This window comes from Zingiber officinale, chromosome 5B, assembly GCF_018446385.1.
Source record: "Zingiber officinale cultivar Zhangliang chromosome 5B, Zo_v1.1, whole genome shotgun sequence".
NCBI lineage: Eukaryota > Viridiplantae > Streptophyta > Magnoliopsida > Zingiberales > Zingiberaceae > Zingiber > Zingiber officinale.
This window is the reverse complement of record NC_055995.1, coordinates 126,748,365-126,763,990: the sequence shown is the minus strand read 5'-3', so window position 1 is coordinate 126,763,990 and position 15,626 is coordinate 126,748,365. Positions and strand designations below refer to the sequence as shown.

The following is a 15,626-nucleotide window of genomic DNA, read 5'->3' as shown; positions in this document are numbered from 1 at the left end:
TTATTTACATCGATTTTCCGATAGTTTTCGATAAAATTGGATTTAATTTTACCCAAGAATTTTAAACAACAATCTAATAATAAAGAACGTGTTTACTCGAACGAAAAGGACTATCAAAGAATTATCCTTCTATATTTCCTTCTCCCTTTTCATTTTCTTTTTGCCTTCCCACCAATTCTTTCCGTCGAGGCAGGAAAAAAACATTGTGATAAATCTAGGGGGCATATTGAAGTTTTTTTTTAAATGTTTATGTTCTTTTTTCGAATCTTGTAAATTGAACCGGAGTAAGAAACCTCGTACCCGCTCATAAAACTCGGTGCGCTTTCCGCTTCTTTCTCGTTTTTCGTTGCGTACCCACCGACCTCGTATTCGGATCGGGGTTAGGGCTCCGGTGGGGAGTCGAAGATGCTGCAGAGCAGGAAGCCGGTGCCCAATCTGGATCAGCAGAGCACCAAAGCGCTCAATCTCACTGTCCTCCAGCGCGCCGACGCCTTCGTTGAGGAGATCCTGTTGACCGCCACACATGTCGCCTTGTACGCGTTCAGCGTCGAGATCAACCAATGGGTTCATCCATTCGCCCTTTGGATCCTTCTTTCCCCTCTTTTTTTTTTTTCTTTATATGTGTTTTTGTGAGTTCTGTTTGGTTTCTGCCGTCTGATCAGTGATTGGTTTCTTTCCTTCATTTCAGAGCCGAAAGGAGGTTGAGGGATCATTGTTCGTTGTAATGAGGTATGTTGCTTGCTTGCCCTACTTTCTTATGATCAGATTACCTATGGATATCGGGAGTTTTGAGTCGAAAAGCATTGGTGCTGGCTTCTGGATCCCCCTTTTGTTTCCTGTCCTTTGGAACTGGTTCCTTTTTTATTTGTTTTTATTCTTCCTGCTGATACCAGAAACTTTTGGGTTGCAGGAATACACAGCCTAGATTCCAGTTCATTGTCATGAATCGACGTAATGCAGGTACCACAGTGATCCTATTAATGGAATCTATGTAGTGCCTTATATGTATTTTTTCTATAGCTAACTCTACTTCGGCATGTAAAAGATTTGAATTTTTATAGTTGTTTAATTGGCCAATTGAGATAATTTGAAATTGGAGCAGAAGAAGAGTGACGGTTCCATGTCCGTGTCCCATATATTCTTGTTATTGGCTATGTGTGAGCTGAGTGGTCGTTTTCCTCCGTTAAACTGAATCATTTTACAGCATTACAGCTAATGAGAGAGAGTAACAAATTTAAATATAATTTGTTTGTTTTAGTGCTTCAAAATTATAGTTAGGATACTTACTGAGGGTGATTTCTGCTAAGAACAATATTTGGTTTGGTTTCAAATTCTGGATTGGTTATCAATGGCTTCACATTTTAGTGTTACTCGGACTCAAATATGAATGTCGAACACTGGTGTGGATCCAAGTTTGAAATGGCTGTTTCTAGAAAAAGTTTTCTCACGGATTGCCATTGTTGGAGTGTACACAAATACAAAGGCAGTAACTGAGAGTGTATCGGTGTTCATGTTTTTTTTTTCTGATTCAGAACTATAAATTGAACATTGTCAATTGTAATCACTTGAATGTTGATAGAGATTGGCATTTCAAGTTGTTTACATTAAACAATACAAACTTTAGCTTGATTCATTAGTTGGTAGAAGGAAAACAACCCAATATAAAGCATTCACTACTGTAGATATTTTAATGGTAGAAGAAAAGTAAACCAATTTTGTCCTAGTCACTTCTCTTTTTGTCCAGGTCTCCAGGAATTACAAAAGGAAACTTATCAACAAAGATGTGAAACAGGAAGGATTGACCAACAATATAAACCATAGACTGAATCTTGACATACCTTAGAACAATGCATTTTTGTCACCACGAGATGTATTAGATATTGCCGATCATTTGATCACAATGAAATTTTGGATGGGTACACTTGATGATATGAATCACTTGAAAAATAAGCATATTCACTTTATAGTTCTATAGTGGATTCACTACAAGATCTATTTGGATTGGCTTGCTGCTTTCTGCAATTAAAATGCTTGTTTCCATGACTTAAATCCTAGTTTACATGGTGATAATTAAATAATGCTTCTCTGTTTGATCATGATCCATGTGAATTTTGTGCTCTTGAAAGACAACAGAAAGGTTGTGTTTTTACTCTCTTATTTTTTTGCTTAATGCTTTAATGAGAATGATCCAATCAAATATAATAGCAACTTGTGTATACACTCTTTGTTTCTGTCCAAAGTATATGTGGAAAATGTTGTAAGATAGTCAATTTAATTAGATTTTTATGTTATACAGTAGTTTGTTTTCTTAACACTATTCATCATCTTGTTCTTGCATTCTTTCCCCCTATTAAAAGATAATTTAGTGGAGGATCTGCTGGGAGATTTTGAATATGAAGTCCAGATGCCATATCTCTTATACTGCAATGCTTCTCAAGAAATAAACGGTATATGGTTTTATGATTCACACGAATGTGAAGCAGTAGCAAATCTTTTCAGCAGGTATTTGGTTGTTTACATTCCTTTTACTTCTAAGTTGTTTTTCAGGTATTGCCAAGTATATTAAAGGGTTCTTTGAAATATCCAACAGTTTTAATGATAATTCAATGACATAATGTCACAACTTGGTGTAACAAATTTATCCCTGCAGTTGCTTGTTGATTTTCTGGTTCTAGTTATTTCAATCAATCATCATTTGTTTATACACAAACCAAGATTTTGATGGCCAGTCCTGTCATGATATCATCCTAGATTAAACTGGTATATTAAAGGATAAATTGGCAAGATTGAATGACTCCATATGAGAGCAGTGGTAGCAAATGGGATGCTGATTTTTTAGATAGGGTGAAACTGTTGAGACTTCCAGGAACGTAAATATCTTGAATAGTTTGGTCAACGAATAACCTTGTCCGCTGGGTGTGAGAACACCAATGATGAATACTTCCTCCTGGTAACTCTCTCAGTGCTCTGCAACTCGCTCGATAAAGTCCCACACAGTCAAGCTTTTGATGAAAGGGTGCTCTTTCTCCTTAGATGTTTGCATAATCTGTGTCTCCTCTGGTGAGAAGGTCTCCATCTTTGGTGAGGGTGGCATTTGCAAGGCAGATTGATGCTGATGTGGGTGGAAATTCAAATGAGAGAAAAACTGGTATGAGGTATGCAAGGAATGATACAGTTGGTTTGGTGCAAGACTTCCTTTTTCATACTACGGAGCAGTGTCCTTCACCTGTAGAGGAGATTTAGTGTAATTTTGAGGTTGTGGACAATTGATTCCAACTTCCACCTCAGGGATTGGAGGGGAGCAGCTGCTAAAAAAGTTTCAACCCTCTCTTTTTTGGATCTGGACCTTGAAGGTTGGAGTTTGGAGCATTCTACTCTGGATCTGCTTCCTTTACCAGACCAGCTTACCCATATAGTGGAGCATGGTTTGGGGCAAAATCCTTCTCAAGATGGAAATGCTGCATCTCTGATTAACTCAGTAAGGCAAAGCCCATACTTATTGGCCCTGGTGGAGGAGGGCAGCATGATCCTAGAGAAGGCAATTATATACAAATGAAGGATCTTCCTTGTTTCTCCAAGCAGTTGGGGTGAAACAAGAGATGGAGGGGCTTCTTCTCAGGCTCTGTCTAGCAGCATCCCTATCGCTGGATCTATTCAAATTCTTTCTTGAGGGCCAGGATGTTCTTCCAACCTCAGGCATAAATATAGCAGCAGTTTGTGAGTTGGCGGGCTTCGTGTTTTGGGATAGAAGGACTGACACAGATGTTGTTCTGTTGGTGTTGAACCTGGACTAATATGTGTTCTTTTGCTATGTCTTCTTAGTGTTTGTTTTCTTTGAGTAATGAAAGTTTGAATTGTTGTGAATCTTAAATTTTTATGCTGGGATGTTAGATGCATTAATAGACCCTAAACGTCAACTTGTCATGGATCTCATTGCAGAACATCAAAGCAATTTGTTAATGCTGCAGGAAACAAAAGCCCAATATGAGGACCTTTTCACTGCCAGTATTTTGAAGTGAGGAGTCTCTTTTGTATGCGTTTTTGAGGAAGGTGGTGTAGGCTGTTCTGGAGGCATGACAATTGGCATCTCCAACAGATGGTTGGTTCTGAATCAGCACTGTAGGCAACCCTTCATCATTGTGTCATTTAAAGATTGTTGCTTCTGACAGATCTTCTCTTTTGCTCCAGTCAATGGGTTGCATATCCACTCAGATAGAAGGAATTGTTTCTCTGAGATTCAGTTCTTGGGAGGACCGATCAAGAGTCCTTTGATGGTATGTGGACAGTTTAACTGCATGCTGTCTGCAGAGGAGAAGGAAATTTGCTTAGGGCAGCTGAAGATTTGTTGCTTGAATGGATTTTCAATAGAGAGATGTAGGAGATGCCTCTTTTAAGGAAAGTGGTTCACTTGGTCATGCTCAAGGAGAGGCAATCCTTGTTTTGCTAAATTGGATAAGATGTCTTAATATTATGTCTGTGAAGATATTCCAAGGTTCCTTAGCTTATATTCTCACCTCAGGTCTCTCTGATCATGTATCCATCCTTTTCTGCTCTTGTGAGGTCAGTTCCTTAGAACTCAGCTTCTTCAGGTTTGAAAATAACAAGTTACTCCAAACAGATTTTCTGACCCAAGTTGAAGGAGTCTGGTGAAGGTCTATTGATTGCAGATCCTAGTCATCCACATGGGTGCAAGAGGCTTGGATGTCAGATCCAGCCTCAGAAAATGGTCTGTGCTCGTAAGAAAATGGTAGTGTCTGAGGAAAAGTTCCTGCTTGTATTGCTAGTCCTTAACTCTAGCTGTGGAGGAAACTAAGTGTGGATTGCTGGCAGATCTAGAGACTCTAAAATTAGGAAAGGCGCACAACAAAGAGCCAAGGTTCATTGGGCTTGTAAAAGGGATGAAAATTTTATGGAATTTTCATATGGTGGCTAATGGTCAGAAACAACCAAACAATTTCCACCTTGCTTGTTGGTGGTGAACTATTTCAAGAACCTTGGGTCATCCATTCAGCTCCTGCCGCTCACTTCTCAGGTCTAATGGGTATTCCTTCTGTACCCTTCCACTTGTCTTTGAATCCAATGTTTTTAGTGTTCACAATGAGTCCTTGAAACATTAACTTCATCTTTCTCAGTGAATGAGATTCTATATGTCATTTAAGGACTTAACAAATTAGAGTTCCGGCCCAGATACAAGTTGATTTTAATACCAAATTCTTATTAGCATCTTGGGATCTGGTCAAAAAAATTATGCTATTTCAGGACATCTATTGGGGATGAGAATGTACTGGGTTGTGCCAACAACCTTAGACTAAATCTGAGGAAGTCATCCATGTTAAAACTTGGGCAACTTCACTGAGGGACTCCATTCTAGCTGCCCCCTCCAAAATTTGTGGATTCAATACTTGGGATTTCAATTGGAGGTCGGTTGACCTAGTTGTGCTTTTTGGGATAAATTACTGAGGGACTCCAATCTAGCTGACATTTTTAAATGTCCCCTCTAGAATTTTATCGATTCAGCACTTGAGATTTCAAACAGTGTTTTAAATCGCGTAGCGTTGGTTCATAGCGTTTTTGTCTTGTCATTGCGTAGCGTAAATAGCGTAGCGTATAGCGCAAGCTTTTCGTGCACGTCAATGTTTAAATTTTAAAAAATAAAATATACTTATATAAGTAAAATAAAAATAACATAACCTAAAATTAATCATAATAATTCATTACATGTCAAAATATCCCATACCAACAATTTAAAAAGTCTTATAATTAAAACAACATAACTTAAAAATAATCAGTATCATCCAACTCTATATCACTATCATCATCAATAGTGTCTATGGTTGGAAAATTTCCACTATCAAAAGTTGGAATTACTCCATAATTTTCAGCATCAAGATGATTATCTTCCACATCAACAAGACTCAACCTTGCTTGTTTGTCTTTGCTTCCACCTATTATATAAGAGATACAACATTTAAGAATCAATTATAGATGAAGTAGATATAAATAAATAATTTGCATATGCTTAGTGCTTACTTGAATTTTCAGCAACTCTTTTTTTTGAATTCGTAGGAGGAACTTCAACTATATCCTCAACATCTTCGACTCGCTTATCTGAGTCGAAAAGACTTTCAAAGGTAGCAGATGGCACACTCACAATAGGATCACTTTCAAATAATTCATCATCTTCAAGCCATTTAGTAGTTACGGGGAGAACTGGACCTTCTTTCTCAGTTATCCATTCATCATCTGAATTAATTTCATCAACTACAATGGGATCAATCTTGTCTCTCCTCCTAATACTACTCTCCCTAAGCTTGAAGTTATATTTCACAAACACCAACGCATTCAACTTTGCATGTTCAAGCCTATTTCTCTTTTTTGTATGAATCTAATATTACAAAAAAGAAAACATATATATATAAAAATAGACAATGATATGAAAATTATAAAACAATTAAAATTCAAGTAGAGTTAGAAACTTAGAATACTCACCGATTCAAAAGTGCTCCAATTTCTTTCACATCCCGAAGCACTACAAGTGAGACCAAGCACTCGAATTGCAAATGTAGTAAGCTCGGGTGTCTTACTTCCAAAACGTTCCCACCACGAGACTAATAAGTAATAACATTAAAAAAAATTACAAGAATGTATATAATTTTAAAATATGAATGCTAGTATAATTTTACAAGAACGGTTACAAGAAGAAAATTTTACCCGGAGTTCGCAACATTCTTGTTCGTTTTGCTATTGGAGTTCCAAATTCTCCTTCAGCTTTATTATATAAGTCCAATTGGATGTCTGCTTTAAGACGATCATCAGAAGACAACATCCTATCCATGCAAGTATACAATCCATCTCTAACTTCATCACAATAAGAAAATCTTTCTTCATAACGCAATTGTGGATTCAAATAGTACCCGACCGCGTGTAGAGGATGATGAAGTTGTGGAGTCCATCGTGAATCAATTTTTTCCAAATGGGTTTGTATTTTCTGTCAACTCCCCCACAATTAAATTTTATTGTCTCTTTTGCCTTATCCATAAGTTCATAAATATATCCCATGGCCGATCTCTCCTCCGAATCAACTTCCCTTAACACACTTACAAGAGGAACAACACTCTTAACACAAAATGCAACATGTGGCCAAAAGTTGGGATCATTAATAACAATTCTCTTCACGACCTTCCCCTGAGTTGTTTGAGATAGTGGTGAACTAACCCAATCTTCGGAAGCAAACATTTGTTCAAGTGGCCTTTTAATCTTATACATACTCTGAAGAGTGAGAAATGAAGTAGCAAAGCGAGTAACAGCGGGACGGAGAATTTCTTTACCGTTTGTATACTTTCTCATCAAAGAAAGTATAGTCCCATGACCATAAAGGAACTTCACAACCATCTTAGCATGCTCAATTGTGTCAGAAAAAATCTTCAACTTTGCAATATCCTCCAACATTAGATCAATGCAATGCGCCGCACAAGGTGTCCACCAAATTCTATGTCTAGTCTCCATAATTTTTTTCCCCGCCTTAATGCAATTCGAAGCATTATCCGTGACAATTTGAATTACATTTTCCTCTCCCACCTCATCAACAATATCATTAAGATATCTAAAGATCAATTCCCCATTTTTAATAGAATCTGATGCATCAATAGATTTCAAAAAGAAAGTGCCGGCGGGACTATTTACTAAAAAATTGATCAAACTTCTATTCTTTCCATCCGTCCAACCATCGGACATAATAGTGCATCCATATTTTTTCCATGCCTTTTTATGCTCCTCATATATTAGGTTGATGCCATCAACCTCAGCTTTAAGTATCCAAGTTCTTAACTCATGCATTGAAGGAGGCTTGAACCCTCTTCCATATTCCGCAATGCCCTCAACCATAGGCAGCCAATAAGGATCATTCACAACATTAAACGGAAGTGCGGCAGAGTAAATAAAACGACCAATTCTACGCTTCACATCAACCAACAAATCTTTTTTGTATGTCGAATTTAGGGTTGTTTGTCGAGGTTCGGAACTAACAAACCCATGAAGAGTACCTTTACCTTTTGATTCACCACTACCAGAACATCCAATTGAATTTCCCCCTACACTTCCAACTTTTGATGATTGCGTACTCATACTTTGGGGACCTTCACCGATCTCTCGTAACAATTCAGTTTGTTTACTTTTAGATGCTCTAATTTTGTCAAGTGATTCTCTAATTTCTTTCTTAATATCATCCGGAACACTAACACAAGGTGCAACCCCTTTATGAGTTTGAGCTAAATGTTCCTTCAAGCGAGTAATCCCTCCATTCGATATATGATGACAAAATTTGCACCGAACAGCTTTTTCCCCTTCATTTTGATAACAATACTTCCAACCAATATCTTTTTTATCTTTTTTTGATAAATTCGTAGACATTGCAAATTCTAACTAGACAATCAAAATCCTAGAAAAACAAAAGAAAAAAATCAGAATAAATAATTAATTAATTAGAAACAAATCAGCAAAAAAAAAAAAAATCAATCCAGGGCATCTGGATCGATCATTGCATCGATCCAAGGAATTCGATCGATCCAGCGATCGATCCAGGGTCGAACAGAAAGGATCTGGATCGGTCGCTGGATCGATCTAGATCCTTTCTGTTTGACCCTGGATCGATCGCTGGATCGATCCAGATGCTCGACTTCTGGAAATCGTGAAATCGTTTTTGCTCCTTCGAGAAAAAAAATGAGAAGGAAAACCTAAACGAAAGGAAGGAGAAAAGCTTACCTCCAATCGCTGTCCCTCGCCACCACTCACAGGTCGCCGCTCGCTGCTCGCCGATCGCCGCCTGTCGCCTCTGCAGTCTGCCCTACCTTCGCCTCTGCCACAGTCACGATTCGACTCACCTTTGCCTTAGCTATTGGTAAGCAATTTGTAATTTTAGCGCCCGCTATGGGGCGCTAGGGCATGATAGCGCACGCTATGTGCGCTATCGACGCTTTTGTCCCGAATAGCGTGGGCTATTCGGGACAATCGCGATTCAGCGAACGCTCTGCAGCGTTCGCTGGTCGTAGCGCGCAATAGCGCGCTATGTAGAGCGCTATTCGCCGCTATTGAATACACTGATTTCAAATGAAGGTTGGTTGACCTAATCGTTGTTATTGGGATTAATTACTTGCCGATGTTGCACTGCCTACAAAAATGGCAGTGAGTTTTTTTTTTAATAGGGGCGATTGACATTAGATGGCAGTGTCCTTATGGGTAATCGAATATCCTTGTTATGTTTATTTACTACCAACCTAGGTACTTGTGTCAGAACAGAGATTGGTGATGTTAGAAGAAACTTTTTTTTGGTGCCACCACTGAGATGCTACTCTATTCTGCAACCTTGCTAGATGGGATCTAGCAAGTTAACCGACAGCATTAGGGGATCTCAGTATTCTAAATTTACAGTACTGTAACTTGTCTTCCTATGCCAATGCTGTTGGTGGTTCCTATCCTCTCCTAATAGCACTTAGTACATTGCGGTTCATCATTCATATTTCTCCCTACGCGTTGGGAACTCACACTCACCATCTCTGTAGAACTTGGTCATACATTTGGAAGAATATATGACATACTTGAGACTTTTGTTCCATCAACATCTCATTTCTGGCAAACAGGTCCTGCAGGTGGCTTGATGGTATGAGTAATCAAATGGTGCTTCCCATTTCTTTTCTCTCTTTTTAATCAGCATAATATTCATCTAATGGTTCTAGATTTTAATTCCCCTTCACTAGGATTGACTTTTCAGCTTTCAGCATTCAGTCCCTATACAGGACTGAATCTGATTCATCTGGAAGTCCATTTCTTCAGGCCAAGAAGAGATGGACACATGATGTTATCACATAGTGGGGCTGAGATATCTATGACACGTGGTTATCTTGTTTCTTTTTCTCCAAAAGGCTTTTTCTTGGTTGTTGATACATGGAGAGTTAGACACTAGATGTGTGTTAAGAAGAAAGAGGATTGAGCTGACCGACAATAATTGTGTCACTGTACAATGGGTTTTGAAGAAATTCAGGGCATCTCTTTCGTGAGCTGGAATTGTCAGATCAGATGGATGCTCATCTTCAGATCTGTTGGTTTGGTCTGGACAGGGGAATTCAATTATAACTGGGGACGGTGAAGCAGATATCCAAAATGTATTGGTGGTTTCTCTGCACTTTATACAAGCTTGGCTTCATAGTATGTGGTGTCTGTGTTCCGCAATTATCTTTGATAGGAGCTCTCAGCCAGCTGACTGACTTTTACTGGATTCATTGTGTCCATGGAGGATCAGAATATCAGTTCATTCCCAGGCTGAATCCCACAAGATTCACTGCATTACTTATGCCCAGAGACATATTCTGCTGCATTCTCCTATGTCAAAATCTGTTACACTAGCTTTTGCTCTCATATTCTTGTTCATAATCTCTTGATTCTACAATCTGCCTGAGTCACTCTGTCCCACAGTAGCTGATGTATTTGTAAGGATCGATGAAAGAATGGATTGCCCAACTAGAGGGGAGGTGGCAAATGAGTGTTGCTCATGTCAAGAGTATGCAGCGAAAATAATAAAGATACAGACACAAGACTCTGAGACACTGATATAATGTGGTTCGGAGGCCCCACTTCTAATCCTTGTCTTATGACATGTTCAGTGTGTCACCTCAGAATTTTCCACTAGAACCATCAGAGATTGGGGCAAATTCTTACAATCTCAGTCTTGGGATGTGTATAAGAATCACTCCTCTCAAATACAATGAAATGAATAGCGTAAGTAAAGGGTAGTTTACCATTAATCCAAGTCTATAGAAACTTGAGCAATGTTAGCACTTGCTTCAAGGAGTGTTAAGAATGATTTCATGCAAGCTTTTCAAGCTCAAAGCTACCTAAGAGCTTATATAGGAGCACCTCTGTCCACCTTCAGTTGTTTAGAAATGCCCTCTGGATGACGACAAATGTTACCCTTGAATGGCAATGGCTATATCGCCGGTCAACTAGAATTCCTCCTCTAGTCGATTGAAATTCCTTCTTTAGTTGATCGGTCAGCCTCTAATTGACTGGAAGAAAATCCAATTGATTGTTTTTTGAATATAAATATTTTGTTCACCAAATTTCACAGTTAGTCAACCTCCCTATCAGCTATCATGATCCAATTTAATCCATTGAATTGAGTCGATGGTCCCTCTTTCACTCAACTTGCACCCACTCTAAGCCTACACAAAGCCTTGAGACTAAGCTAAATTAGTAAACCACAACTTGGACTGCCCTAGAGCCTACCTTGTGTTAAGCCTCTGGTTTATCGAATGTACCAACCTCCTCAAGCCGGCTATATGCCATCCAATCCTCCACACCTGTGAGTCCACCTCGTATCACCACTAAGCCATCAAACATACAATTTCCATGATTGCATCCACAACCACTTAATGTTTCATAGCCATGAGTGTCCTCTAAGCATCTCCAAAGTTCCAACTTTCTTTCAAGGCTTCTGAGCCATCAAACATACGATTTCTGTGATTGCATCCACAACCACTTAATGTTTCATAGCTTTGAGTGTCCTCTAACCATCTCCAAAGTTCTAACTTTCTTTCCAGGCTTCTGAGCCAATGAGCAAAGACCAACTTAACCCCATTGAGTAAAAAACTTTACGAGCTCCATGTGAACCATGCCAAGTCCTTGCACACTAAATGTACACACCAAACATGGGCAAAACTTAACTTAAACCTATCGCTAAACACATCAAACCAAGTTAGTTTGTAAGACCACCAACTTTTGTAAGCTCCATTAGTTTAAATATATAAAATTGAGTGAGTAATCTGCTGTCTCAAAATCTTTTCCAAAAAAAGATATTGGTAGCACACAAACTCAACTGGCTCTTTAAAGCCTGTCTTTGTACCCTAAAGGCATTTGGGCTGTTCACAATTTGCGTGCTGATTTGCATTACTGTCATATGAACTGTGATCATGATGTGCATATTCTTTCTCACCTTAATATATAATTCATTACTATTGCATATGAGGGTACTTTTGTTTTCCGTATGCAATAGATTTTCTGATGCTTTGGTTAAAATATGTTTGTTTTGGGTTACTTAGATGCCACAATCTTGTAATTATTTATAGGCTTTCTTTTTACTTGCATCACATTGAGTGCAGCTCTGCTTCTTAAATGAGCTTTTAGTTCTTGACACTGAAGTTTCTTTCTTGGTTCAGAATACTTAATGCCTACTCTAAAGTACAACCAAAGCTGAAACCAGCATCAAGTAAAAGGTAATTTATGAATTAATTTTCTGTCATATTCTTTTGTGACTGTTTTAAGATGTTGGATGGGACTTTAGTGCCAATTTTACGTGCTTTCCGATTCCAGTATTTTTCTCAATTATCTACAGTAAATTTTATTGAACTTAACTTGGTATATTCATCCGGTGCAAGTAATTAGTTGGATTGTTTTCTGAATAGAGTTTTAAATTTCCCAGATGTTTCATCTAATGTTGGTTCTTGCTTATTCCAACTCATTCATTTAAGCCATAGGAAACATTATCCTAGGAAAGGAACCAGTTAACAATGGATATTTAAACTCTAGATATGCATACTGTTTGTTCAAGGTGGTGTCTTGATCCATACCCTCAGACACTTATTTGTAGTCTAATTTTTTGAATCAAGATTTTTTTCCCCTCATGATTTATATCTAATCAATTCTGTGACAGTGAGTTTGAAGAAGTTGAAGCAATGCCCGGTTTATCTGCCGCTACACCAACTACTGATGTTCCTCATGATAATTTCCTTAAGTTCTTCGATGTACATACTCATACCGTATGTTTCTGCTACTTGTTGTATCAAACTATATCTTCTGCTATGCAAACCATAGAGATTATCAAATTGCTTAACTGCTTATATAAAAAAGTTATCCTCCTTTTTATTTAAGAATGCAATGGGATTTGATTTGATTTTGCAGGCTGCTACAGAAGTTGGAAATACAACAATTGCAGGGCAAGCCCCACTTGTCTCTACGGCTATTCCAGTATTGAATAACATACAAACCACACTCTCATCCACTCAGCCTACCCCTATTCTCCCAACATCCTCCATCCCTCTAATAGTCCCTAGAGGTTCACATGAATCTAGTATTGGCAACATCAACCTTACTACAAAACTTGTGAAACCTTCCTTCTTTTCGGCAGCACCATCTTCAATATTGGTGAAGCCACCTATATCATCTTCTGTGATGGATGTTCTTCCGGTCTATCCTCGAGTGGCAGTCCAACAACCAAGAACTACTCCATTATCATTTCCACCAGCTACTCTATTTGCCTCTCTAACTCCTGCCCCAAACTATGGCCGCGTGCACATTACCAGAGACCACATTGGTGATGCACTCTTAAGGCTTGCGCAGGTAGAACTCTTCGCTTCTTGGTTCCTTCCATCCAGCTATCTATCATAATTTCAGATACTTTGTGGTTTCCTTTAAGTTTTCTGTTGAATGATTATTGCATATATCTACTCATCTCAACTTGTGGTCTTCTAGAACATATAATTCAAACTGACAATGTAGAAAATTTCCAACTTCTCCAATGTCCCACGCACCCTGATGATAGATATTTTATCTGTTACTCATGATTTCATTGCAATTCTAGCTTGAAGGCCTGAATTATAATGCTTTTGGCCTTCCACTTTTTACAGAAGCAATTTGTTGACTAACATATTGTTCTTATAGAATGATAATTTCATCGATATGGTTTATCGAGCAATGTTCAATGCACACTATCAGTATCCATGACAGATAGGAGTGTGTTTACTGCCACAGCTTTGCTGATGGGTCATTGTAAGTGTTACGGTTCATTAGTAAAGTCTTCATAAGTTTTCTTTACCTTTCCCTTCATGTTACCTTTGAAGAGTTGAGGTCGACTGTACTCATAAACACTCTTTGATTTGGTTTATGTTTTTTAGGAACAAGTTTATTTTAATGCTAAAAGAACTCATTTCAATTAAGATTTAAGGCAGAATTTTACTTAGTTATTTTTTATGCTCTCGAATGCAGTAAATTTTTGCATGTAATTTCGTTCTGTAAATGTTTCAACAGTAATATACATTTTTATATCTGATTGACGGAATTTTAATCATGGTTGGCTGTAAAAAATAAAAAGAGTTCTAATATAATTTTTTACAATTTGAGTAAACATTTCAGTTTAATCAATGTTACAAATTCGAAGATACTTTTAAATATGTGTTTTTTTATAATTTTTGATGTGATTGAATATATATATATATATATATATATATATATATATATATATATATATATATATATATATATATATATATATATATATTTTGGTAGATCAACGATAAGAAAGCAAAAAGGAAATAAAATAAAAGTTACACCCTTAGAAAAACAACCCTAGAAGCATCCGGCAACAAGAAGGTCGAGATGGCGTATGGAGGAGAATGAAATTTTTTCAACCGGCTTGTATCCGATGTTCAAATCTTGGCCGTAAAGTCAAAGTACCCTTTCCTTGAAGTATGCTCTATTCTAATTATCCAGTCCTTGTTCAATATGTACCGAATATCATATACAATAGCTATAAACTTATGCATAGGAGACACTTGTCCTCAGGGCATAGTATAGTTGGGGGTGTATCATGATCGAGAGATTCAGACTTTGATCCTCAGAGTGTCATAACTTAAGGTTAACTGTTGGATCGAAAGCGCTAGGGAGGGGGTTGAATAGCGCTCGTGCTATTTCACTCATTTCGTATTCGGAAATCGTTCGAGAGTTTAAGCAACGGAAATAAAAAGAACAACATACAAAGACACAGATTATTTACTTGGTTCGGAGCCTGTGGCGACTCTTACTCTAAGGCCCACGTTCGTTGAACGTTTACTTTGGGCAACACCTACTATTTCGTAAAATGATTACAAATGAAGTACAATTAAATATAGAAAAATATACTGACAACAATAGAAATCGCAGATTCAGAGCTCTGGGTTGTCGGTGTCAAGTCGTAGCTTCGTCGGAAGGTCTCTTTAGCAGCTCGTAGCAGAAGGGTTGCTTGTAATGTGATGATCTTGATGTTGCCTCGAGACTGCCTTAAATAGGCTGTTGGAGGCACCTCAAATCTCCTCTAAGGCGCCTCAAATATGAAGTTTTATCCCCGAGTCGTGCGCTGCGATAAGCCCTGCTGCCTGCTCGTTATCCCTGTCTGGAGGCGCCTCCATCAAACCTTTGAGGCGCCTCAAAGCTGTCCAAGGCACCTCAGACTCCATTTGAGGCGCCTCAAGTCCCACTTCATAGCCAGCTAACCCCTTTGCACCCGAGGCGCCTCCAAGCTCCATGGAGGCGTCTCGGACACTGTTCATCCGAGGGAAAACCTTGTTCTTTTGTACCTGCAGGACATGTTAGTCCCAAAACACAAACATATCCTGCAAAAACAAAGTTAGCACGGATAAATATATTAAATGAAGTGTTCGACAGTCTCCAGACTGTCTGGTTCTGACTTCGGATTTCCTACCGGAAATCCTAGGTTGAACCGACGCCTACTGTTCCCTCTTCCGGGGAACGCGTCCTCACTTACTCCCCTCACGAGAGATTACTTGATGCCAGAACGATCCTCCAGACCGACTGGACTTTTCCGC

The 15,626-nt window shown here is 38.4% G+C and overlaps 2 protein-coding genes and 1 long non-coding RNA gene across 5 annotated transcripts; 1 reads left to right on the top strand and 2 right to left on the bottom strand.

Moving 5' to 3' along the window:
- Window positions 1–291: 291 nt before the first annotated feature.
- On the top strand, window positions 292–13,986 carry LOC121985879 (mRNA-decapping enzyme-like protein). 2 transcript variants are annotated; one of them, XM_042539584.1, is made up of 8 exons: window positions 292–564; window positions 689–729; window positions 911–960; window positions 2,358–2,502; window positions 12,207–12,263; window positions 12,701–12,806; window positions 12,949–13,386; window positions 13,708–13,986. In XM_042539584.1, the coding sequence occupies exons 1-8, from the start codon at window positions 406–408 to the stop codon at window positions 13,768–13,770; spliced, it is 1,059 nt and encodes a 352-aa protein (XP_042395518.1). In that variant the 5' UTR covers window positions 292–405; the 3' UTR covers window positions 13,771–13,986. The 2 variants fall into 2 exon arrangements, with proteins under 2 accessions (XP_042395518.1, XP_042395519.1); XM_042539585.1 differs by having other exon boundaries at window positions 427–533.
- LOC121985881 lies at window positions 5,677–6,298 on the bottom strand. The gene is made up of 2 exons (XR_006113291.1): window positions 6,031–6,298; window positions 5,677–5,945 (listed from the first exon to the last, which is right to left on the bottom strand). It is a non-coding gene; the product is annotated as an uncharacterized LOC121985881 (long non-coding RNA).
- Window positions 6,300–8,521, bottom strand: LOC121985878. Of its 2 annotated transcripts, XM_042539583.1 has the most exons (3): window positions 6,712–8,521; window positions 6,490–6,608; window positions 6,300–6,385 (listed from the first exon to the last, which is right to left on the bottom strand). In XM_042539583.1, exon 1 carries the CDS (start codon window positions 8,407–8,409, stop codon window positions 6,904–6,906), a length of 1,506 nt encoding a protein of 501 aa, XP_042395517.1. In that variant the 5' UTR covers window positions 8,410–8,521; the 3' UTR covers window positions 6,300–6,385; window positions 6,490–6,608; window positions 6,712–6,903. The 2 variants fall into 2 exon arrangements, with proteins under 2 accessions (XP_042395517.1, XP_042395516.1); XM_042539582.1 differs by having other exon boundaries at window positions 6,490–8,521.
- Window positions 13,987–15,626: the final 1,640 nt, after the last annotated feature.